A 27668-nucleotide genomic window follows, 5' to 3' on the forward strand; every position below is an offset into this window, starting at 1 on the left:
AGAAATAAAAATTACAAGTTGCCTTTTCGCAGTAAGGAATGGGATGAGGAAACCAGTTTTAGAAATTTCCCTATTGCAACATTTATAAATAGCATTACCAGGCAGGTATTTTCAGGTAGCATTAGCACAACACTACTCAATGTCAGGAAAATTTCTTATTTTGAGTTTATGAGAGCTTTCAAAAGCAAAGAATTAAAATTATTTTTGACACATTCTTACTTTCATTTTTGCCACAGTCTATAGTCCTAAAAAATGAATGTTTACAAAATCATGTATATCATTTAATTTCCTCAGGGTAAAGCTGTGTGAACATGAGTGGTTTTTTTTTTTTTTTTTTTTTTTTTTAGTTGGACACACAATGGCTTTACTTCATTTATTTTTATTTGGTGCTAAGGATTGAACCTAGTGCTTCCCATCTGCTAGCCAAGTGATCTACCACTAAGCTACAACTCCAGCCCAACCATGAGTGTTTTTATGATTAAGGAAGAGGTACTTCATTTAGATTGGTGGTTTGTATCAGAGAGTTCTTTCTGTCAATTACTAATACTTCTGGTACAAGGTGAGAAGAAGAGTTCTGGAGAAAAATCATAATACAGAATTTCTTCCAGATTTCTCAGTTAGCATGCATTTTTTTAAAACAGCAAAACAATGATATGGAATATAAAATAGCAAAAATGCATGGGAAAGGTCTAATCTTCAAAAACTAGGGATGGAACCACCATATGACCCAGCTATCCTATTACTTGTTTTATATCCAAAAGCATTAGAGTCAGCATGGAATGGGGATACATGCTCCCCATATTTTATAATAGTGCAGTTCATAATGGACAAGATATGGAACTAGCCTAGGTGTCCATCAACAGATGAATGCATAAAGATAATGTGGCATATATACACAATGGAGTTTTATTCAGCCATAAAGAAGAATGAAATTATGTCATTTGCAGAAAATGGACAGAACTTTTGAGAGCATTATATTAAGAAAAATTTGCCAGACTTAGAAAGTCAAGGGTCATATTTTTCTTTCATATGTGAAAGCTGGAGAGAAAAAAAAAAACCAAAAAACCAGGCTGGGGGAAAGCTCATGAAAATGAAAGGGAGATCAGTAAAGTAGAGGAAAGGGACAAGGTGTAGGGAGGAGGGAAGAGAAGGGAAAGGGAAGGTACAGGGGGATGAAATTGATAAAATTATATCATGTGCATGTAAGAATATATAACAATAAATCCCACTCTTATGGGTAATTATAATGCACCACAAAAACTAATTTTTTAAAAAAGTTCTACCCTTGAGCTTTGCATACAACAAATACTCAGTAGGTAGCATATGAAATTGCTGATATTTGACCACTTTGACTTAAGATTGCACAAGATTCAAGCTAATATTATCATCCTTCCATATTTAGTTGATGTCAGAATCCCATTAATCTAAGCCATTTTACTGAGAGGAGTGCTCATCTTGGGAACATTATGGTCATTAGCCAAATTAAGAAAGTAGCTTTGCATGACCTCAGTAGAGACTGGAGCCAAGTGAACCTAAACATTTCACCTCAGGAGAGTTAAGGAAATGTCCTGAAATCCTCACACATGATTTTATTATATAAGTTCGCAGGTTATAGATAAGGCAGCAAAATAACAATAGCTGAGTCTGATATTGTTGTGGAGAGAGACAGAGAATTCAAAACAGGAGAAGGAGGAGGAAGAGAAGAAAGTGGAAGAGATAGAGGAGAAAACTAGGGGCAGGGGAGAAAGAGAAGAAAGGAGAAGAAGAAAGAAACACTTTTAAAATATAGCCAAGTGTACATAGCCAAGTGTAATTTGATTTGGATCCTTTGTATATGGCCCTATAAACTGCTTTACTCTACTAGGATATTATATTAAAATAGCATGTTTGCAGTTCTGAATGTGCATTAACAAGACAAATTTAAAACTGACTTGGAAAGCTATGAAAGCCTTTGTGCATTAAATAACTTCTTTGAAAATTTTACCTCATTCTCCAGTCCTCAGAACACACTGAAGTGTCATACAAACACATGAATGACTAAAAGCAAGTCAAACTACAACTCTCTCCTTTGGCAATATAATTGAGAAGTAACTTTACAGCTCAGGATGTATTTTTAGATTTTCAGAAACAGGATCAATTTTTAAAAAGTTATTATATAAGCAACATTTTAATAATGAAAAATTAGAAAATCTAATTTTTAAAAACTCAGATTGAAAAATCTGAATATCTCTTTGAAAAACACACAAAAGAAAATGCCACAAAGACAGGATGCTTATGTCATCTGGGTTTATTCTATACCCTTAGCATCTAGCACAGGGGCTAGCACATAGTTAGCAAGGATTAGTATTTACTAAAAGAGTGAATGGCATAAATGAAATCCTAGGACTTGCATTAACATTTGAGTATTTCTTTAATTCATTAAATACCCTTTGTACACAAGAAGCTGTTCTGCAAAAATCGCCCAGTTTCTTACCTACAAAATTAGGGGGTAGACAAGGTGTTTCCTGCATCCTGCATTAACATTCACGTTCTTGTAAATAATCAAGCCAGACAATGTCTGGGGAAGAGAGCAAAGGGTAGGGATCTCTTAAAAACATTAATGGGTAAGTTAAGACCATTAATGCCTGACTTGGTTTCAGAATGGCCTTGGATGACATGTGACTTTGATTGATGACTTTCACCCATCTCTCTGAAACTACTTCCTGAATTTGGCTTAGGGCTCCTGTGTCACTTGTTTAGCTCTTCTGACACAAATCCAGAGGAAGCCGTTCATTGGCAAGTGCTTATTCTCCCCAATTGTGCCAAAGAGAATTATTCATTAGCATTTTATGGAAAGCCTAAATCATATTTCCAGGAGAACTGGGAACTTGCCAGTTCATTGAACTTTGTTGACACTTATTTTATTTTCCCCCATAATCACCTGCTTTAACCAAAGACTTTGAAATTCCAAAGGAGTCACTTTATCATTTGCAATCTCCTGAGGAAAGGGTGTTTGTTTTTTAAACAAAAACATCTTAGGTACAGAAACATAGTTTGTAGGATTCATGCTACTTATTTTTGTCTTACACGCTTGTACTATGGACTATTTGGTTAAGAAAGTGTTATAAAAAGTTGATATGTTAGCCTACTTCTACTTCTGCCTTGTCTAATGCAGTAACCATTAACCATTTATTTAAATTTAAACTAAATTTAAGTTAAAAAAAATTCAGTGCCTCAGTAGTACTAGCCAGAGTGCAAGTACCCAATAGCCACATGTGACTGGTGACTACCTCATTGGACAAACATGCATCTGTAACATTTCTATCATTGCAGAAAATTTTATTGGGCAGCAATGATAAGGATTCTCTCCTTGACTGAATGTGAGTCATTCTCTTTTGAGCCTTCTTCTCAACTAGACCCTGGGTCTGCTTATTCAGGCTTTAGTAAGAATCCTGCATCTTAGCAAGGATACCCCACCCTTATTATCTGATCAAATCCCTCATTCCTTATCTTTTGTATCATCCTGGCCTTCCTCCAGCAAGATCCTGTCAAGTTCATTTGTGCGGAACCCCCCTTGGCTGCTAATGTTTCCACTTAGTAATTTTCCATCCACTGATCTCCATTCTTTTCCTTGGCTATATATTCCCACTTGTTCTTGTATTTGGAGTTATGCTCAACGTCTCCCCATTGCTGTGATATACCCACTGCAGTAGTCTCTCTTGAGTACATCTTCCTGACCATCTTTAAAAAGTGTCATGAATAACTTTTCTCTTTAATAGTATTAGTCTAACTTTTTAAAGGCCAAAAAGTAATCAAGTTATTTTCACTTTTAATTTTAGAAATTACTTATGACCTAAGATGGGAGAAGGATCTACCAAATTTTCACTAGTAAACGGGTTAAAACAATTTCCCAAGAAATTATGGTAGTTATGAAATACTCTTGGAGATTTGGAGCCCATATCCTCTTGTGGAAAGGTGATGTTGCCACCCAGGGAGACTTCCAGGAAAACTCAAAACTTCTTGGAAGCCTCAGGTACTGCCAAAGGTCACAGTTCATCTTCATTCCAATTAACCTTTCTGTCAATGCTGAGGGATCCAGACTTAATATATTAAACATCTAACAAAGCATTTTAGAAATTCCTGGGGAATTTTGCCACAACACAATTTTTCTTGGTTGTGCTCCAATATATCCAGGACTAGATTTGTTAGTCCCTAAATGAGCAGGCCATCAGGCCCAACTCTCCTCCTGGATGCATGCAAAAATGCTCAAGAAATTTTGATTTGTAGCTCATCCAGGTCAGTGCAAATTACCATGTGATTAGTAACCCCCAGCTACAGTTTGCCCAAATAATTTTGGGGTACCAGTGGTCCATTACTAATGCAACCAATAATTAAGGAATATTTAGTGAATAAGAAAAGGCTAGTATCTGAGTGCTTTCTTACTCTGACCCTTGGATTATCTCATAAAAAATAATATTTTTGAAAGAAAAATGTCTAGCTTTAAGGATTTAAAAAAGCAGATAGGATAATTATTTTTAAAGGTTACAATCTTGACTTTCATACATATATAAAATGACTACATGTTAAAAATTTTAGCTTATTAATTAATGAGCATTAATTAATGAGAGAACCTATAAGATATTATGACCAATTTGGGAGAGAATTCACAAAGCAGACAAATATAGAAGTATATCAGAAACACCCAAAATGTATCTGCTTAATAGATGCAAAACTGGTCAATACCCACAGGGAAATAATCAGTTACATTCTACTCCACCATGCATGTGGGTTCTATATTTTTATGATCAAGAGACATTTACATCACTATCAGTCTTCTACAATTTAGAGTGGTCCAAAATTCCAAGAAATATCCAAAACAACAGAATCAGCCTGGAAATGTGTGTTTTAGATAATGCATAGTTTTCCCTACAAGAGATCTACTCATCATCTTGGACTATATATTTTCTTTTTTTCTGACAAATACTTTCTATAAGTTCTATAATTTGTCCATGGTTCTGTCCTTTTGATTTATCTAGTGTTTTCCCAAGTTAACCTTGTTTGAGAGACACCTGAGGTGCTTTCCTCTTCTTGATTCAAAAGTACAGGAGAAAAAAACAGACATGTATCTACTCAAAACTGCAAGTTAAAAGTCATGGAAAAGTTCACCGTGAGTTGGCTGGGTGGTTAGAGAGAGACAAAAGAAAAGGAAACAAGGTTTAAAATTTGTGTTATAGGGAGATTCAGACTTTACCTCTGAGGGTTTGATAAATGAGTCTGGAGAAACAGATCAACAATAGATTAACAAGAGAAAACCCATAATAAAATTTGTTACTATGAATAAGCATGGGAGCCAAACAAAGTATGTGAACTCAGAGGGCCTGGATGATTGAACTTAACCCTAACCTAACCCTTTTTCTAAGGAGGAGAGATTTGGGGAATATAGGCTGTTTATAGGAGTTGTACATGATCTTTGGAAAAATGAATAGACTCAAGAAGCAGCAATTACCTTGTCAGTGATTCCTTTGGAGATTTGAAAGAGACTGAGAGATAATATGTTGTGATAAAATCTGTCCAGGTATGGTTACATTCCTCAATCTTCTTTCCCAAGACTGAAGTTTCAGAGAGAAGATGGAGGGCCCTGTGTTCTTCCTGATGGTCCTGTTTTGGACAGATGTGGGAATATCAGGATAAAGACTGTTCCAGCATCTGCTGCCCTCCAAGGACCTTTAATTTAAAATAAACAGTATAATAGGGTCCTATATTCTAGGCTTTTTTTTGTAAGATGTTAACGATAATAGAATTAAGCCCTTTTTATAGTTCCTTATTTCCTTGGTTCTGGCCAATTGATTTTTAACAGATATTTTGATTTAACAACAGTTTTTTGGGGAAGAGAGAAAAACTTAAAGGGAAAAAAGGTACACTTCTTTAAAAAAGACAGTAGTGGAGTATACTTATTCCTACTATGGCATATTGTTCTTTCAATAAGGAAAGACTTAAATCTAAGCCTTTCACATTCCTCTGAATCACTTCTGTTCATCATTTATCATGCATATCATGTGATCATTTCACAATGCATTTTCTGATTGCAACCTTTTTAGTGTTTTTTGATTGAGGGAATCATAAAGCATTTCAAAGAATGTTGGAATTCTCTACATTTCCACCTGATTATTTTAGTAGTCTATCACCACACTCTTACCTTCCACACACACTTCAACTTAATTATATACCTAAATTTTTTCAGATAATTTTGAAAGTTAGGAAGTTTTCAGCAACTTAGTACCTAGCAAAGTCTTTAGCATAGTATACATACATATTTCCTGCCTTTGAAAGCAACAGGATTTATTTTGAGAGATTTGACAAATTCTTCTGCTTTTAGCTGTACTGCTTGGCACCCAACAAACAATTCTTTTGTATATCCCAAGGGCAAAAGATTTATCTCCTTGAGCAGATTTATCTATTTGCACATGTCTTCTATTCTTGGGTCCTTTGTAAAGCATTTGGTTGTTACTTTGCAAGAAAATTAGTTCGTTCATTTTTTGAGTGTTGGGTATTTTTTTTTACTTGGAGTACATTTATATCCTCCAGTGCCCTTTCTGTTCTCATCTGCATACACAGAATGCCCTATTAAGGGCAATTCCAGATTCAAGTTTAAGGACAGCTATGAGAGGCAGCACCAGTGGAAATAAGTCCATTGAGGGAACAGGAATTAACAAGTAGCTTCAAATTCACACTTGCCCCAGCTGTGACACCTGCATAAGAAATGACAGCTGAGTCACAGCTTGCCTCTCTGCCTGAGGACTGGCTGACTTCTTTGGATAATGATTATAAGATTTATTCCAATTTCAAAACAGTTAAAATTTAGGTAGACAAAGAATACAATGCATGTTTCAAAATTTGCTAAAATTTACAGATTACTAAAATACAGATTTTTTTTCACAAGATGGTGCCTTTTCTGTTTTTGGACAAATTCTTTCTCAAATTTTCCAGCTTCATTGCTGCTTATCTAACTTAAGCCTTTCTCTTAGAAAGTCAGGAAACAAAGGCCTAGAGATTTTGACTTGTTGCAAATGTTCTTGTTATGCTAATACTAACCAGAATTAGAACAGTGGTTCCCAAACACTCGGTCTTCCAATCTTTGGCAAAGTAAAAAAAAGAGAATAGTGAAATTTATTAATTCAAATATATTAGCTTTAAAGGACTGTCATTTTCATTTTGAAATGTTTTTTCTTTTGTGTGATTCTAAGAGACTTTTTTTTTTTTTTGGTTGGTTTTGTTTGGGGTTTTTTTGGTACCAGGAATTGAACTCAGGTGCACTCAACAACTGAGTCACATCCCCAGCCCTATTTTTTGTATTGTATTTAGAGATGGGTCTCACTGAGTTACTTAGCTTCTCACTTTTGCTGAGGTTGGCTTTGAATTCTCAATCCTTCTGCCTCAGCCTCCCAACCTGCTAGCATTACAGGCACGCACCACCATACCTGGCTTGGTTGGGGTTTTGCTGTGGCTATTGTTGGTTTGTTTTGGCCCCAACTCCAATGCATTCATAATCAATAGAAATTTAGCAACCCTATGTTGGGTTCCTTCAATATTTTAAGATATTTAAAAAATTACTAATCCTCATGCAAAAGTCTGAAAATTAATAGACTGGAGGACTTACTTCTAAGACAGGGTTCCTTGTGTTTAGCTCTTATTTCCTATGTTTTTCACTGCTAAAGGAAGGGACATTCTTCAGCCAGTTTTCTCAACTGTTAAAGAGCACTTCCACTTTTATTTCAACTTATAATTATGAAAACATTTTTTAAAAATTTGAAATAATTGAGTTGTTAAGAAGTCAACAAGACGCATTTATAAATAAATGCTTTTTGGGTTTTTTTTGTTGTTGTTGTTTTGTTTTGTTTTTGTTTTTGTTTTTTGCAGTACTAGAAATCAAACCCAGGACCTTGTGCATGCAAGGCAAGTGTTCTCCCACTGAGCTACATCCCCACCCTCAATCTCCTTACAAATAAGATTAATTCCCAATGATATTTTTTAAAGTATCTGTTTTTTAATGCTGGTTTTAGCCTTGTGATTTCTTGCACTTCAATTACAGAATGATTTAGTTCCCTGTTTTAAATGAAGTGTTTTCTAAAATAATAAGCACTTACACACAGCACACAATCAACCCCTACCACTGGCATCAGGGAGGAGAAATGCAAGAATTAATGGTAGTTTATTCGTAGCTCAATTACTTTTTCCTTTTCTACTACTGCAACATGATCTACTCCTATTCTGGTGCTGTGGCCCCTTGTGATTTTTATAAAAAGGCATTTTATTCACTTGCTTGAAAATAATAAATCTCCAATGTAAGTCTCCGAGTGAGAGAAGCTCATTTGAGAATCTATTGATTATTATGATTAAGAGTGAGGTCCTGGCATTTTGTAGATTGATGTTAATACAGTAATGTTTGAGTGCCACTTTTGTGACCGTTCAAGGTGGTGTACCTGTTGTTAATGCATCACATGTCCAGTCATTGTTTTGTGCCAGTGCTGGTGACAATGCCACTTTGTCCAGTGGGAAAGCTGACCTCACACTCAATAAGGAAACACTTTATCAAAGGGGAAAAAAATGGAAATGAGCCACTACCTATGGCCTCAGGTTAAATTAACCTCAAGAACTTAGAAGCTGCAGCAACTCTTATTGTTCATTCTAATGCAACATCTTGTGCTTAAATATCTGTGCTGTATTAATTCAAAAAATATTGATTTGGCACCTACTATGTATAATGCAGTATGTGCTTATTCCGATCAGCCTAAGACATAAAAGATGAAGACCTTCTATTTTTGCCCTCAATAAACCTAGGAAGAGATGATACATACATAGAATTATCTTTAACAGCAGGAAGCAGTGGTGTGTGCTATTGCAGACATAGAGATTAAAAAAAAAAATATGCTGAAATTTCAGAGGAAGGGGAAGTTGCAGTTTTACCTGAAGGATCAGGAGGGTATTCATGAAGGAGGTACAACTGGAACAGAATCTTGAGGAATGGTTAAGTTTTGAACATATGAAACTAGGTTGGGGTAATTTTAGAAAGAAAAAAAGCTACATAAACCATCAACAAAAGAGAGAAATTCTGAAATATGTTTTGCACAGAGGAGTCTGGCTAGAGTTGTAGAATCCGTGATTGAGAGTAGTGGGTAGAAAGTTATGGTGGGTCACAGTGCAAAGGAGATTCAAGACTAAAGATGTTGGACTTCTGTCTACAGCTATGTGGGAGCTTTTGAGGTTTTCTAAGTAAGGAAATAACCTGGCCATATGATACCAAGATTGATCTGGAGGCTATTGTTATGTTGGATTGAACAGGGTAGTAACCAGAATTCAGAGAATGACTGGGAACCAGTAGCATAGTCTTTGAGAACGCATTGGGAGCAAGGACCACTGTTGTGGCCATGGACCAAGAGTCAGGAGAGGTACCAGAAATGCAATATAGAATAAATGTTGACAACCCATTAAACATGAGGGGGAGAGCGATGAGAAGAGTCAGACTGACATTGTAAAGAAATAAGTGAGTTTGATTAATAAATAAAGGGATCCTGTTTGAGCTATTTATGCAAAGTACTCCCAAGAGTTGAAGAATAAATATCCCACGAACAATTAGCAATGTACATCACAAATAAATGTAAAAATAAGGCCAGAAATGGAATTTTACTTTTAGGGAGGATAATCTGAATAGATATCATAGTCGAAGTATGTTTGTTTTGAGTTTTCAGTGGTTTACTTCCTACTTCTTACTACTGAAGAGAGAAGAGAGCAGGGTTAGGGTTGGATAGATCCATGGGAACTTCTATACTCATGAGGGAGAACATGGAAAGAAAACCCCCACCCCTAGCCAAAAAGGACCTCCAAGCTCTCAGGAGTAATTACAGACAACAGAGGTGCAGGGAGTCAACAACCAGGTGTGAGTAGTGGGCTCAAAAAGACTGAACCAGGCTAGCAGAGGTAATATTGCCTGAAACCTAGAAATTTGGCCTTTAGTGGAGGAAGGGTTAGTTAACTATGGCCAAAACGTACATTTTTAAAGCAGAGTTTTTTCAGTCTTTTATCAAAACGTTTGCTGGCATGAACTACTGCTGCTATTTCACAGCCACAGGCTCCTAACATCCTAGCAGAACGTGTAATCAGTGGACTGCTGCTTACTGCCTTGGAAGAGCCCTCGCTCACAAACATACGGGTGCTTTTCTAGGAGTCCTGTAGAAGCCCAAAGATACCTAAGTGATTTTGACATCATTGTCCCCCCTCCCCCAGAAAGGGAAACCTGCACAGCTGCAGGTCCAGCATATACTGCTTCTACATCTGGACCATCTGCTGTAGACCAGGGGTTCTTAATCTGAGGCCACGTGAATATCCTGGCCAGATATAATTTTCAATTATCTACATTTATGTATTTTTATGAAGGGTTGATTTACCCTTCTCCTGATTCTTAAAAGATCTCTTTCTTAAAAAGGTAAGAACCATTGTAATAAGTTTTATACTTTTGCACAATGATGTGAATTTGCTGAGGACAAAAACCTGTTTTTATATATTTTCATTTCTTCATGTTACCTCTATGATCATAGATAATGGTGCTATATTAGATAGCCAATAGCAATGATAAAATACTCATTTTAGTTCTATAGCCTCTTTTTTGACTTGGCAAGTTTACCTATGAAATGTATTTTCTCATAATAATGTCCAATGTTAGTATAACTTGTAGCTTAAAATGAGTAGCTCACACGTTTTTTTTTCCTTTATTTCTTTAACAGTTTTGTGATGCAGGGACTAGTACTTTCTTTTTACAAATGAGGAAGCTGAGGTTGAGAGGATGCACGTGACTTGTTGAAGGTTATACAGCATGACATCACACCTGGGACTTAAATGCTAGTTCCCCAAGTCTCATGTCTTCTTGTTTATCAAACACTGGAGAAGGAGTTTACTTTAGTGGCTGAGGCACTATAGGGGTGTCCTGAGTTCCAGCCCTGACTCTACAACTTCCTATATAACATTGGTTAAGTTCCTAACCTCTCTCTAAGACTGCATTTCCATTTATAAATTGGGGGCAATAAGCGTTCCTTCTCACAGAGTGATTACAAAGTTTAAATAAGATAAGTACTTGAAAATGTTAGCTGTGATTAACTCATGATATATTCATTTGTAAATAAAAATGCTTATAAACATATGATGAGTCTACCTTTGTTTTCTGGAATGTATTGATTAGTAGTACATTGTTCTTTTTTTATGAATTTTTTATATATTTTTATAAATATTTTTTAACTGCCTGAAATATAAGCTCATCCTAAAGGCAGTGGTTTCTTAATAGCTCCATTATTGACTGACAGAAACAACTGTCATCTAGTGAATTTAGTTTCTTTGTCTTAGACTAGACAACAGTAAATGAAAGTAATGAGGCCTAGATTTGGGCCTTCAGCAAAGATGGTATAGTGTAGTGATTAAGATGATGGACGTTTGAATCTGATTGAATTTGACTTCCACTAAGTAGGATTACAATCTATGCACTAAATACCAGATGTGACTTAAGTCCTTTTTTAACTTACAAGAGTACCTGCTAAATGTCCACCTGAATCTAGAGAGAGAAAGCTCCGTCTATTCTATTTCTACCTGGTCCTGGAGTTTTCTGGAGCACAAAAAGAAATGAGAATGCTCCGGCATTTGTAGCCTTCCCATGGTGGTGGGCTCTTAGCACCTGGCTTCTGTCCCAGGGCTGCCTAAGCTACACAGACTGCTCTGTACCAGTAGCAGCCAGGGCATTAGCAGCAGGGGTTGTAACAGTTCATATTGACCCAGACTTCATACAAGCCAGAATCATTCAAATCTAAATACAAAAGCAGGGAGGTAAGGGTTAGGGGAGAGGAACTTGGGAAAAATAAATAAACACTTCTGACTCAAAAAATATGAAAGACTTATAAACTGACCAGGCAATTCTCTGAAATTGGAATTACAAATATTACAGGACTGATGAGGATCTTCTGATGCAAAATCCTGTTGGAAATGAACTGTTCTTCAGTTAAATGTGTAAGCACTCTCTTATTTGATTAATGGAAACCGTTAATGCTGAATCCTAATTAAAATGCAGTTTTCCTAATATGTTTATTCAATAGCAGTTTATGTGTTGCTTTCCAGATGCCTGTAGTGACAGAGTGGGAGAATACAAGGAAAAGAGGGGATCCTGTCCCCAGTGTTTGCTGGTCATGCTATTTGAGGAGAGACAGGGCTTCTGGAATACTGGCATGTTGAGAGGCAAAAATAGGACTCAGAAGGATGGGGGCAATAATGCTTTCTTTTCCCAAGACAAAATAGGACCTTGATGCCCTTCAATTTGGTTCAAGAATTATCTAATCCTGATAGTTAGAAATGCTCATTTCAAAAACAACCACCAGTTGGTTGGTATAAGCTGATGATAACATAAGCCTGAGTATAAATACCAAGAATTCAACTTCATTCTCAACTTTGACAGGAGGTTCCTCCCTGCCCAAATATTGTCGCTGAAAACAGCAACCTCATATGGAGCCAGCAGGTCAGGAACAATTCACAAGGTTGTGCTGAGTCTGCTCCTTCTCTGTCTGGTTTATCATTGTCAGTGAGCTCTGCAGCCTCGGCAGAATAAATTGAGACTTGTGGCAGATGTGTGTCCAGTCTCTTTCCATCAACTGGTAACCTAGCTGCAAGGCGTGTTAATTTAATACATTGTAGTAAATGGGTAAAGCCACATTTTCAAACACCTAATTTCACTAGCTCATCTCAAGCCCTGTAAACATCTTTGGGATTTCATTACCCTTGTCCTAGAACTATGTACCCTATTAGAAGCTAGGGTAAGTTGGTTCAAAATCATGATCAAAATATGTGTGGTGAGGCTGCAATGTTATTAAACTAGCCTCACCAAGCATGACTTTGGAATTACTTGTATAAATTTTTACTTACTTTTAACCTCATAAGGGTGAGGATCATGGTTATCTTATTCCTGGAAGAATCCTCAGATCTTAGCAATCTTAGTTGTTTATTTGAATATTAATTAGATCATTAAAAGTAGGACTTTCAAGGTGGGGGGTTTAACTTAGTAGTGGAGCATGTTGCTTAGCATGCATGAGGTCCTGGGTTCAATTTCCAGCACCAAAAAATGAATAAAGAAAAAGGTGAACTTCCTAACACATCCTTTAATGAGGCTTTTGTTGTAGAGTTATTAATACTGCGTATGTTTAGAAATGTTTGGCTCACTTTACAAATTTGCCAAGAAATAATTTCTTATGTATTTACCTTTTACTCTATTTTTTTGAGATAATTGGCAATTGATATGCAAATTGTTGTTTTCCAGGTTTGAACCTATTCCAGTATGGCTTTCCTTGGACTATTCTCTTTGCTGGTTCTGTACAGTATGGTGGTAGGGGCCACTTTCTCTGAAGAAACCATTGCTGAGTTGTCAGTGAATATGTATAACCATCTTCGAGTCACTGGGGAAGATGAAAATATTCTCTTCTCTCCACTGAGTATTGCCCTTGCAATGGGAATGATGGAACTGGGTGCTCAGGGTTCCACTCTGAAGGAAATCCGTCATTCAATGGGATTTGACAGCCTGAAAAATGGTAAGGGGGCTTAGGTTTGATTTCTCAAGATGGTTTTGGCTTTGACTTTGAACTCAGTTATGTTGTCCTATGTCAGAGGCAGCAATGTTTACTCAGGGCAAGAAATGATCTTAGGAGATGACAGGGCTGGAGGAAGGATTAGGAAGCAAGAACTGTTAATTTGTTAATTCCTGGCTCCATCTTGGCTGAGTAAATCTAGAGAAATTATTTCTTTTCAAAATTATTATCATTTCAAAAAACCCCAAAATGATAAACAAAAGCAAAAATAATTCTGGAGTTTCTAGTCTAGAAAGACCTGTATTCATCAATTATGATACAAAAAAATTAAAAATGACAACAGTGATGAGTGCTATAAAGGCAAGTTGGTTTTTTGAGGATATCAGACATTTTTGCTTAAAATCAACTTTACTTACTGCATCAATAGCAATAAAATTTTTGAAATACTATATTATTATTAAAATTCTAAGCATTAGATAAAATTTCCATCCAAAAGATACTTTATAATCATTTTGATATGATGTATGATTTCTATTTTAAGGCTTCCAGTATACATGTGAATTAATTCATGAGAGAGTTAAAAACTGAAATGATTTCCAATGGATTTTCTGATCATGAGATTTAAAAAGTCTAGTGAGAATAAAAGTTAAAGGAATATCTTGAGTTTTAAACTTAATTCTTCCTGATAATTTCAAAATAAGACCAATTTAATGAGAGTAACCTGAGTACTTTGAGAGAGAACAACTAAGAAAAAAAAAAAAAAAGAAAAAAAAAAACTCTTACTTTGTAGATTCTATCAAGATAATGAAATATAAAATAATATTGGTTGATAATATTAAGCTGCAAAAAGTTAATTTGAACATCCAGAACTGATACAAGCATTGAAACCACTTTACCATTGCCAATGAAGAAAGTATCCTGCTGTTTTTCCCTTGGGTCCCTGTTCTCCTAACATCCCTTGCTGTTTTGTAATGTTCTTTCACTCTTGCCATATTTTTCCACTAACAAACGTGTCCTTTGTCATCTTGCAGGAGAAGAATTTTCTTTTTTGAAGGATTTTTCTAACATGGTAGCTGCTGAAGAGAACCAATATGTGATGAAAATTGCCAATTCCCTCTTTGTGCAAAATGGATTTCATATCAATGATGAGTTTTTGCAAATGATGAAAAAATACTTTAATGCAGAAGTAAATCATGTGGACTTCAGTCAAAATGTAGCAGTGGCCAACCACATCAATAAGTGGGTGGAAAATAACACAAATAGTATGTTCTTTCTTTCTCTAATAGCTTAGTTTTAAGCATCTTTTACTTCTGAAAATATCTTGTCCCTCACTCTTTTCACATTTTGAATGTTAGGTAGCACTGAGTTGGGTATGTAATGACAATTTTGTGTGGACTATAGTCCATTACAGAAATGTAGCTTATGAATGAACATTTAAGGAAGAAGCTAGGTCTTTAGGCATTGTAAAGGATTTGGGCACTAATAACTTGAAATCTGTGCTCTTATTGATGGGTGTCTGAATAGTAATGGTAACTACTGTATAGAATGTTGCTTGAGCTGACTAATAAATTATTACTAGATAGAATGGCAGTGGTTACTCTTAGCAATATGATGAAAATAGAATTAGAGAGTTAAAATCAGAGTTTAAAGATGTTTAGTGACTTTTGTACCACAGAACTTAATTGATAATAAAAAATTTGAGTAAGATTTATTTTTTAAAAAGCAGCCCCATTGGAAATTAGAAAAATATACATTAGATTTTAAATTTTATTTCTAATTCATATTTTTAAATGTACTTAAGATTTCCAGATATTTCAGACTTTACCATTTTATTTTCCAATTTTACCAGCAAAATAAATGAAATTAAAATCTAAAAAGTAAGATTAATTAAGAAGGAGATTAGCTGTTCACTAAATTCCCCAAATAATGGTAATCTAAAATTTTATGTTGGAACCAAAAAACCTAATAAGATACCCTGAATGCTATAATTTACAAAATACTGAGAAATCCTCTACCTTAAGAATTCCTATGACCAAGAAAATGAGAGACTACAGAGCAAATTTTGGTCCTGTTTTTCAACTATGCGATTAAAATGTAAAATAAAAGATAGGCACTTTAGTGGGTTTTTTTGCATTCAGAGAATAAAATTAAGAATAATAACCTACCTGAAAAAGGTCGAACTATTAAAATCTGTTGGTTTTCAAACTCTTTGATGCACATTTAGTAAACACCAAAGACCCAATATCTTTCAAAATAAATTTGAGCATTTCAAAAGATAGAAAACAATGCATCATGAGTTAAATTGGCTTTCACTCACTTAATTTTGCCTCTTCAAATGCAGTTGTTGCATTGGCAGGAAGATGTCCAATATTCTCTGAGGGAAAGTTTGGATTGGATAACATTTAATCAACTGTTCACTTGTAAATTTAGAAACATTCGAATGCTTACTTTGTGTCAAGAGTGTCGTGTGCATGCACTATTGCAACTAGAAGGTAGTGAAGACTGAGGTTCTATTGAATGTGGTTCTGTAGTTTGGGTGTCAAGATGATGTTAAGTTGATGTTAGTATTATGTTAGGTAGCACTGTTGTTTCCATACCCTTAATTGTTAATTCTATAATCACATACATGTGTAACATTTCTTCCTTTGAAAGATACTTTTAATTTTAAATTTAGTATATAATTTTTATGGACCCATCTATCAATTAGTGGATTCATAATCTTTTGGTTCCCCCTTCAATTTTCAATTTAACATGAATTTTCATCTGGTTTATTTTTCTCTAAATAGATCTGCTAAAGGATTTGGTGTCCCCAAGGGATTTTGATGCTGCCACTCATCTGGCCCTCATTAATGCTGTCTATTTCAAGGGGAACTGGAAGTCACAGTTTAGACCTGAAAACACTAGAACCTTTTCCTTCACTAAAGATGATGAAAGTGAAGTCCAGATTCCAATGATGTATCAACAAGGAGAATTTTATTACGGTAAAACATTTTGGGATTTTTTTTTTCCTTTCTTCTTGCAGCATATTGACAAGTTTCTAAGAAAGAACATGAAATATTCATTACTCAAACTCTTTGTTGATCTAATTTGGGCTACAATTCAGTTTCCTTGGCTGCATTTTCAAAGGCTTGTAATTAGATCTTGAGTGAATATCATATGCATTGACAGTTTTCCAATATGTTTCTTTAATTTATAAAACTGATCACACCTGCCGAGTGGGTTTTATTCATCCAAAAAAATCTGGCATTGTGCAAGAATGTTCTGATTTATTCTATAAATCACTGACTTTGGAAAATTTTTAGTGTACTATGTGACTCACTAAAGATTTGAGTTTCTTAACTACCTTGGATTTATGAGCATTCTTCTCATACAAGGACTTTTCTATTCCTTTAAAATTTCGATTTTAGATATGTGTCTGTGTGTTCAGACATAATTGTTCCTTCATAGTTTCGATTATTGAGAGTTGAAATTTGCAGTACAAAGATAGTATTCAATCTCTTTGGCATTATTTTCAAAGATGTTTTACTGTACCCTTCAGAATTTTAGAGTACTATTTCTTCCTATATACTAAATTGAATTGTAATAATTTGTTAAGTCATAAGCCAAAATGCATTTTAAGCCAAATATATGTTAGAATAGTTTATTCTATTTCGGAGTATGTTTTAATATTGAAAGACTATAGTCAGTTAATCAAGTTAACAGTCAAAATGTGAAAGAACAATACCCATTTATTTGAAAATCAAAATGTTTAGTTTGATGTCTAAAAAAACCTACATCCATTGTAGGAAAATATTCATAACAAAAGGATTGCACTTATTTTTTAAAATGGAGGAAGTTTAAAGCAGTAGGACAGAAGTTTTTTGTTGTTCTTGTTATTGTTGTTGTTGTTATTTTAATATTTTTTAAAGCCCAGGTAATTTGGCTAAATTCATAGAACACAAAGCCAGTTTACCTCATTTACCAAATTACCTAATTTGGAGATCTTAATCATCATAAATATACTAGATGAGTCTTGAAATATGCTTAGATTTTATTTCAGCTGTGCCCCCTTGGCCTTACAACCTGTAGTTGTGTTGATATCAGAGTACCACGTATTTCAAAGTCAAGTTTCCCATTCTTTGAAAATAGGCAGATATTGATAAATGAGATTTGTGTCCAACTTGGAGCCAGGGCTTTGTTTTTCTAGCCAGAGTTTTCATTGTTGCTAATGATACCTTTAAATGTATTGAAAAATCTCATTTAAAAAAAAAAGTCTAGAGAATATGTCATAGCTATGTGAAATAACTCTGGATTTAAAATTAAATAAACTTTGCAGGACTGAGGAATCATTTAAATTTCAGGGTGTATTTTCGAATGAACCTTCTTTTTTTTCAGATGCCAGAATTTCTTATTTCATACACACTAGAACAAGAAAGTTATAACAAATTTAAACTTTTTAAAAATATGGGTCATATATGATCATTCTTTTCTTTTATAGGGGAATTTAGTGATGGCTCCAATGAAGCTGGTGGTATTTACCAAGTCCTAGAAATACCATATGAAGGAGATGAGATAAGCATGATGCTGGTACTGTCCAGGCAGGAAGTTCCACTGGCCACTCTGGAGCCATTGGTCAAAGCACAGCTGATTGAAGAATGGGCGAACTCTGTGAAGAAGCAAAAAGTGGAAGTATACCTGCCCAGGTGAGGGGCTCCTGTGTGACCACTCCCACAGTATGAAGGGAGGGCTATCAAGAAAGGTTTGACTCAGAAAAACTATTGCCACTGTTTTTGAATTTTAAGTGTCCTTCTCTCTCTCCTCTCTCAACTCTTCCTTCTTCTTCTCTTTCTCTTGCAGATTCTTTCATACTCAAATGGTCCTGCTCAGAGACATATATTCACTTATTGATTCATTCAGTACAATATGCCAAGACCTAGGTTCAGATATGATTCAATATCCTTAGCTTCATTCTAGAAGTTTTTTTCAAGCAATTATCTCTAAATTTCATTTACAGTCTTCTGTAAATTGTTACTAAGGTTGATTACACCTCAAGAGAAAAACATCTCTGTGGGGGGTTCTCCTATCACATCCAGTGTGAATGAGGGAAAAGGTTTCTATTGGAGGACCATGCCAGCTATTGATTAATCACTAAGAAACTTATCTAATTAAATAAACAAAAGAGCCAATAATCTCTTTAAATGGAAAGGGGTGTGATGGATTGGGCCATGCCAAGAGCTGGCCTCAAAACAAGATGGAGAAGACCACCTTCCCTTTATTTATAATTGCACAGGTCAAAGGGAATCGGGAGGAACTTCTTCTGTGAGGAAAAGGATGGGGTAGGGTGAGTGAAGCCATTTGCTTAGAGAATTAGTATTTCCTCAGGGGTGAGCCACCTCTGTCACCTACCTATCTGAAACAGTCTCTCATGACTGCCAGTTCCTGGGAATCAGACTTCTGTATCCCTGGCCTGATTCTGCTAAACATGGATGGTTTCCCACACATTTCTGTCATTAAGAACTGCAAGAAAGTCACTGTGCTAGGTTTCGAGATATAACCATAAATAAGCAAGTAGAAGCAGCTGTGCTCGGAATCCTTCCTGTGGCTGAAAGAATAAGATCCATGCTACCGGAATATCCTGACTACCATTCACTCCCTCAGACTCACCTCTGGCTACTCAATACATCAACATTTTGTAGCATGTTCTATCTGTGTGCTTTTAGTTTTCCACATGCATCATGTCCTTTTCATGTCTGAGTCCCCATTTATTTGTATTGACCAAAATGTCCTCCTCACATTTCTTTGCTCCAAATTGTTTATCCTTCAGGATCAACTTGGACACAGTTCTTCTAGAAAGCCTTCCATGAATTGCCTGTTGTAGCAGGTGACTCTCACTCTTACTTACTTTTGCACCTCCATGTTATTACCTGTTACCATCCCACAATAACATTACCTTTTGTGAGTCTTGCTTTCCTTCTGTGATTTCTTTAAGAGTAAAGCCAGTTTTCTGTCCCACCACAGGGACACAGTAAATGAAAATATTTACTCTGTCTTTGAGTACCTTAAAACCTTGTAGGAAATCTACATCCATTACACACACGACCTATCTATGGACACAATATGTATATTTAGACTAGAAAACAAGATACACCAATATATAACAGATCAATCTATGTGTGTATGTGGTAGCACAGTTCTAACATTCATCCCAAATTAAGAAAACTGATCAAATATGTTCATATATGAACATTGAAAGGTAGTAAATAAGACAATAATATTAAAGCTGAATTATTAAAACTCATTCATTCATTTTTATTCAGACTTTAGGAATTTTCATTTAAAAAGTTATGTCTTATACTGGACCTGGTGGTACACGCCTATAGTCCCAGTGGCTCAGGAGGCTGAAACAGGAGGATCATAAGTTCAAAGTTGGCCTCAGAAACTTAGTGAGGCACTAAGCAACTCAGTGAGGCCCTGTTTCTAAATAAAGTTCCAAAAAGGCTGGGGATGTGACTCAGTGGTTAAGTGTCCCTGAGTTCAATCCCCAGTACCAAAAACCCCAGTTATGTCTTATGTAAATGTCTATTTTTCCAAATACTTAGTTCACTTTTCTGTATGTTAAGGAGATCTATTTGAAACTGCAGATATTTTTGGCTACAAAGTTATTTTTTATATTCATAATCTACCCAAACATAATATATAACCATACATATCATTGTCTGCTTATAAAAAAAGTAATTAACAACACAAATTGCTCAATTATTTTATTTTTGACTAGATTAATATGCATCATTTTCTATGACAATAGTTTTATTTATCTTTTCTTTTTTATTAGAGTTTCAGAGTTATACGTAGTAGTTGGGTTCATCCTAACAAAGTCATATGCGTGGAAATTGATTTCGGTCCATGATCCCCACCCTTTTCCCTTCCTTTTTCCCCTCCCATCCTCCTTCCCCTCCCATCTTCTTTTAGACTTTCTCTTGCTCATCTACTTATTTGTATTTGATTGCTTCTTTCTCACTATACATAAAGGTAAAGCTCCTTGTGGTACATTTATATATGCACATAACATGATTTTTAAAGAATTCATTTTGCCTTACCTCCCTTTACCCATCCTTCCATTCTGCCTCTTAATCTCTTTCTTCTATGTTACTGATCATCCCTTTATGTTATCCTATCCTTCCTTCCCCCTTTCCTTTATTTTGCTCTTGCTTCTGCATATGAGATAACATTTAACCTTTTGAGTTTCTGAGTTTGGCTTACTTCACTTAGCATGATTTTCTCCATTTTCATCTATTTGCCTGCAAATGCTATAATTTCATTTTTTTATTTTGGCTGAGTAGAACATATTATATATGTAATATGTACATATAATATATACATATACATATCACAATTTTTTAATCCACTCATTTACTGATGGGTACCTGGGTTGATTCCATAATTTAGTTATTGGGAATTGTGCTGCCATAAACATTGAGGTGGCTATATCACTGTAATATGCTAATTTTATATCTTTTGGGAAAACACCATGGAGGGGATAGCAGGGTCATTTGGTGGTTGTTTCCTTGGTTTTCTGAGTAATTTCCATACTGCTTTCCAAGTGGTTGGACTAGTCTGCAGTCCCACCAAGAATTTACGGTTGTATCTTGTCCTCAACAACCTTGCCAGCATTTATTATTGTTTGTATTCTTGATCATTGCTAATCTGACTGGAGTAAGAGGAAATCTTAGTGCAGTTTGATTTGTATTTCCCTGATTGCTAGAGATATTGAACAGTTTTTCATGTTTGTTGACCATTTGTATTTCTTCTTTTTGCAAAGTTTCTCTTCAGTTCTTTTGCCCATTTATTGACTGGGTTATTTGTTTGTTTTGTTTGTTTGTTCATTTTTTGGTGTTGTTTTTCGAGTTCTTTGTATACTCTGGATATGAATCCCTTATCAGAGGAGTAGCTGACAAAGATTTTCTCCTATTCTGTGGCTCTCTCTTCATGCTCTTCCTCATTTTTTTTGTTGTGCAAAAGTTCCTTAGTTCGATGGCATCCCATTTATTGAATCTTGGTTTTATTTCTTCTACTTTGGGGGTCTTAATAAAGAATTTTGTGCCAGCACCTATGTGAGGGAACGTTGACCATGTGTTTTCTTCTAGCAGTTGTAATGTTTCTGGTCTAATTCCTAAGTCTTCAATCTGTTTTGATTTGAGTTTTGTGTAGGTTGAGAGATAAGTATCTACTTTCATTTTTCTACATATCATCTATCCAGTTTTCCCAGCACTATTTGTTTAAAAGGCTGTCTTTTCTCCACAATATATTTTTGGCACCTTTGTCAAATATCAGACTATTGTAGGTATGTGAATTTACCTCTGTGTATTTTATTCTGTTCCATTGATCTTCATGTCTGTTTTGAAGCCTACACCATGCTGTTTTTGTTACTACAGCTCTGTAATATAATTTCAAATCAGGTATTGTGATGCCTTCTGCTTTGCTTTTCCTTCCTTAGTATTGCTTTGGCTATTCTGGGTCTCTTATTCTTCCAAATGCATTTAAGAATTGTTTTTTCTAATTATGTGAATAATGTTACTGGTATTTTGATGAGAATTGCATTGAATCTGTATATTGCTTTTGGTAGTATGGCCATTTGAACAATATTTATTTTGCCTATTCAAGAACACAGGATCTTTCCATCTTCTAAGTTTTTCTTCAATTTCTTCAATGTTCTTTAATTTTCATCATAGAGGTTTTGTACCTCCTTGGCTAGATTAATTCCCAAGGTTTTTACTTTCTTTTTTTTTTTTTTTTTTTTTGATTATTGTGAATGGGATGGTTTTCCTGATTTCTTCCTTGACTGAATCAACACAAATCACTGTGGTAATAAAAGAAAGCTATTTATTTATGGGTCTTGATCTTGTATCCTACTACTTTGCTAAATTCATTTGTAAGCTCTGGAAGCCTTCTGGTGGAGTTTTTTTTTTTTGGGGGGGGGTCTGTTAAATATAAGATCATGTCATCAACAAAGAGAGATAGTTTGACTTCTTTTTTTCCTATTTGTATCCCTTTGATTTCCCTTTCTTGCTTGATCACTCTGGCTAATGTTTCAAGGACTGTATGGAACAACAGTGGTAAGAGTGGACAGCATTGTCTTGTTCTTATTTTAGAGGAAATGCTTTTATTTTTTCTCTATTCAGTGGGATATTGGCTTTGAGTTGTCATAAACGGCCTTTACAAGGTTGAGGTAAATTCTGAATGGGTGCTGGATTTTGTCAAAGACCTTTTCTGCATCTATTGAGATGATAATGTGATTCTTGTCCTTCATTCTAAATGGTGAATTACATTTATTGATTTGCATATGTGGAACCAACCTTGCCTCTCTGGAATGAAACCCACTTGATCATGATGTATTAACTTTTTGATGTTTTGAACGCAGTTTGCTAATATTTTATTAAGGATTTTTGCATCTATGTTCATTGGTGATATTGGTCTGTAGTTTTCTGTCCCTCATGCATCTTTGATTTGGGCATCAGGATTATACTGGTTTCATAGAATGTATTTGGTAGTGTTCCCCCCCTTTCAGTTTTATGGAATAAGTTGAGAAAGACTAGCATTAGTTTTTCTGTAAAGGTCTAGTAGAACTAAGTTGAGGATCTATACAGTTTGGGTTTTTCTTTTTTGGAAGGCTTTTAATTACTGTTTCAATTTCATTACTTGAGTTTGGTCTGTTTAGGTTTTCTGTATCTTCCTGATTCAATTTGGGCAGATCAGATGTGTCTAGAAATTTATCAATATGACAATAGGTTTATATGGAAAGATTCCACTGGAATTCTATTCTCATGAAGAAGTAGTCAGTAAATATCTAAGAAAGCCAATTTTGAAAATTTATAATTGACCTTAATATACTTAATGTATAAACATTAAATGTATAAATGTATCTTAACTCCAAAGAACAATATTCTTTTGAACAGTAATAATCCAATTTAAATTATTTTCTAAGTCAGGTCTGAACTTGTAAACCATTTAGTCCATGTTAACCATCATTTAGTGAAATTCTATTATTATCTTTGTATTTTTCCTTGAAACTATAGAAAATTCCTTTTGATAATATGAGAAATTCACTGCAGTATTAATGCTTCCCTTATTAAATTCCATAAATTAAATACACTCTCTGAAAAAGCTTTAATTTTGGGAAGATGTAAAGTTATTTTGGAGTATTTTAACAGAATGCTAAATGAATACTTAATAAGTATCATATATTCTAATTCAACTATGTTCATAAGAAAATGTGGCCTTCGGGTGCTGTCCACTGAGAAATTGAATGTGGCAGCAGAAGAAAATTAAATTTTTATTTTCTAAGAGCTACTCTTCAATTATGAAATAGTTTAGCTTACTTGCTCATATTCATGCCTGTTACTAAACCAGGCACAGCTAATCACCATCTCTCCATTTTTCCAGTAGTTCTACAAACTCTTCCTCTGCATGGTTAATGCACAGATAAGAAGGCTAAATAGCTAAATAAGATAAAGTTGGTTTCCCTTTTTAACAGATTGACAGTATTCAAATACTTGCATGTTCTAGTAACCAATGGAAAACTGTTCATCCTCTCCATTTTACAGCTTTAGGATCCACTCAGTGTTCAATGAAGGTAATGGTTTGTGTGATCCAGTTTCAGCAAAGGTAAAAATGTTTCTAATAGCTGTATTCTAGGTTTACTCCAGTGTCAGTCAAATTATTTGTATAGTTTTATTCATGTATATATTATTCTGAAAATGCAAACTTGCATTTCTGTAACTTGACCATGATCTTGTCCTGCCTGAAAGGGCAAATTGCATTTCTGTAATTTGACCTGCTTGAAAGAACAGACTTGCATTTCTGTAATTTTACACATTCTTGTCCTGCTTGAAGGAGACTTTTGCTTTCTACCCAAAAGAGCTTATACAAACAGATTCTAAATGCTCCCCTTACTAGGTATAAGGTATCTGGTGGGGTGGAGTGTAGAAGGAGCAATTACTTTGGTATTCTTTTGACTTTTCCCTGAACAATAAATTCTACAAAAATTAGATAATGAATGGGAAATTTTACTTTTATCCAAAATACAAAAGTATATTCAGAAGATGGTAGATTGCTGTACCTCCTTGTATATCATCAAACCCAGTGAAATATCACAATGTTGATACATAGTTGTATATCTCTAAGGTTTAAAAAAGATTTCCAGATCTTCTTTCATTTTTTTTACTACAGTAAAAAAAAAATTGTCAAATATATAAAATATGTGTAAGTATCTAAAAAGCACTTTGGAATAATACCTAACAAAGAGCAAACATCATATAGTTATTATCCATTATTACTATTATTGTTTATTGGCTTAGTGTTCATTTTAAGTGCTAGTACTTATTTTGTGTTAATCTTGTAGGCAACTTTATATATACTTCTCTCTGAATGGATTTTTTAAAAAACACTTTTTTCTCTTGACTTTTGCTCTCTCCATTGTATGCTCTTCCTCATCAGTTTTTACCGACAATGCTTAGTATAAGAGAATCTTTCTAAAATCAACATCAAATATCATAATACTTATGGAAATGCACCTTGCTGTAGTATTATTCCATCTGACTTTTGTAGTGTCAGATTTTTCATTTTCCATCAGAGGACTAAAAACCCAAGGATGTGAAGTGCTGCTCCATTTTGTAACCACAAACCATCCTGGTGCTTTGAAACTATTATCTATTAGCAAAGCATTTTAGTTTCATGTGTTTAAAAGAAAAATAACATAAGACATATGATTTTGTTCTTTAAAATGAATACCTTCATTTGGGTTTTTCTTCAAAGGGTTTGATTAGTTTCTTTTTTGTTTACAGGTTTTATAATTGTCTACATGGGACATCTGTTTTTCTAACACTAGTTTCACATCTCTTCTCAGTTTTCAAGCTTCTGCTCTTTACATGCCTCTTCAACTTATTCAAATAGAAAGCTGCAAGTGTATGATGATATTGTATGCCTTTGTCAAAATAGCTGTACCTTTTGTCTTTAAAAACAGTGTTGGAGTTGGGAAGTAGCTCAGTGATAGAACTCAGTTATTTGCATGCATAAGGACTGGGATTTGATCCCCAGCACCTCATAAAAGTAAATAAAAAATATAAAGCAGTATTGTGGCTTTTTAACATTCACTGAAATGTAAAATCTCCGTGTAGGTTGTTTTATTTTTAAAAACCATTGTTGAAATTATTGTGGTTGGTGAAGGTGGGTTTTGCAGTCTGAAAGACCTTTGTACACATCCTCATTCTACCACCTGTTACCTGTGTGCTTAGGGCAACTTGTGTAACTTTTCTAAACTTAAACTTGTTCTTTATCTTAGAGAAAATAATTTCTACCCCATTGTGCTGTTTGAGACCATGATAGGAATGATTAAATGAGATACCACATGTACAGTGATTTTCACAGTGTCTGGGACATAGGAAGCATTCAAGATAGGGAGATGATGAAGATTATTTATAGTATTAATTTGCCTATATTAAGAGGAAAGACATAATAATTGAGTGATAACTGTTTTCAGTGGGTTGACCAAGAAAATAGATAAGACATGAATAAATGGAGATTATGTACATCTATTTTTAACTTTGAACAAAAAATCTTATAAACTCCAAGATTTTATTTCATTTTGAACTATATTATAAATACCAGAATGAATAAGATACTAGACTTGACTAATTTATGATTGAAGTAGCAGTGGCTAATCTAGCAATTTAACCAAATTATTCCAAGTAGTACTAGAATGCTACTAATAGAGCATCTATAATTACATGACATACAATATGGTACATTTTATTGATAGTGTCTGCTGTTCACTGCAGGCCCCCTGCTAGCCCCAACCTAAGATTTTTAGAGACTTTGTTTAATCTTTCTAATAATACTATGAATATACACATTATTATTGCTATTTTCCACATGCAAAACTGAGGGTTAACAATTAAACAACTTGCTTAAGTTCATCTGTATAAATGTTTCACTTTTGCCTAACCAGTCAGCTAGAGTGTGAAACAAATCAAGTTGCTTTTAAGAAATATAAAGAACCCACTACTGGTATTTTCTTTCACTTTCAGATTTTAAATGAATCGGGATATATATAATTCTACGTGAATCCAGATTCCACCTCTGCCACTTATTACTGAGTGACCTTGGTCAAGTTATTTAACCTTCTGCCACTTAGTTTCTTTTTCTATTACCTGAGAATAATACTTACACCTACCTCAAAAGGCTGGCATGATATTTAAATGAATATGGTGTTTAAACTCTTGGGACAGTTTCTGGTGTACAGGTGATATACAGGAAGCTCCTTCTAAGCGTTCAAAAAATAAACACACACACACACACACACAAAAGCACCTTAAGCCATCGAGTTTGTTCTGTGAGATACTGTATTTTCTTAATTGTTCCTTTTGTGTGCTGTGTTGTATAGAACGATTCTATTTTCATGATCAATATTTACTTTTGGTATAAAAATATATAATATTAAATTCAGTTAAAGTATAAAATTTAGTAGAAATCAATACTTACATCAATATGTTTGATATTGCATATTACCTGTTTGTTGATATTGTTTTTCCATAAACACCAACCTGCCAAAATTGATTTTCCATGATCATTCCTCTTTATGTTTGGGCCTTGTTTATAAAAATAATTTCCTTCTAGTTCTTCTTAAGACATCAGAAATAATGCTAACATAAAAAAGGGAATAATGCTGATGTAATTTTAGTGACTATAATAGATTTAGCTCATTTGAAGGCATAATCTATTGCCTAAAAATTTATATTTATAAGCTGTATTGATCAAAAGGCAACATCTTAGAAAAAAAAATGTTTACTTCTGACCAGTTTTCATAATTTCTTAAAAAGTAATAAGCACCTTTCCTTTTCAAAAGTGTATCTGTTAATTCAGACATATTTGGTCCATATTCTTCACTGGAAAGATTGGTGATACAATTCATTGGTTTGGGGGAGATTCTGTATTAACCAATATGGCTCCAGTGTGGAAACCATTTTTAAAGTTAATATTCTGTTTATTACCACTATATTTAATGTTCTCTTTCTTCTTACAAAATTGATGCACATTTATATGTAATAA

General features: G+C 34.5%; 1 protein-coding gene across 2 annotated transcripts in view; it reads left to right on the top strand.

Moving 5' to 3' along the window:
• Serpini1 (serpin family I member 1) overlaps window positions 1–27668 on the top strand; it is an 86694-nt gene that overhangs the window by 41746 nt on the left and 17280 nt on the right. The window contains exons 2-6 of one of the 2 annotated variants that reach the window (XM_047563033.1): window positions 11963–12024; window positions 13322–13589; window positions 14618–14848; window positions 16373–16567; window positions 18064–18268. In XM_047563033.1, the coding sequence (XP_047418989.1) occupies window positions 13340–13589; window positions 14618–14848; window positions 16373–16567; window positions 18064–18268 (881 nt within the window). In that variant the 5' untranslated portion in view covers window positions 11963–12024; window positions 13322–13339. The remainder of the gene's footprint in view (window positions 1–11962; window positions 12025–13321; window positions 13590–14617; window positions 14849–16372; window positions 16568–18063; window positions 18269–27668) is intronic. The other variant, XM_047563032.1, reaches the window with a different exon arrangement.

This window comes from Sciurus carolinensis, chromosome 9 (genome assembly GCF_902686445.1).
Source record: "Sciurus carolinensis chromosome 9, mSciCar1.2, whole genome shotgun sequence".
NCBI classification, from domain to species: Eukaryota; Metazoa; Chordata; class Mammalia; order Rodentia; family Sciuridae; genus Sciurus; species Sciurus carolinensis.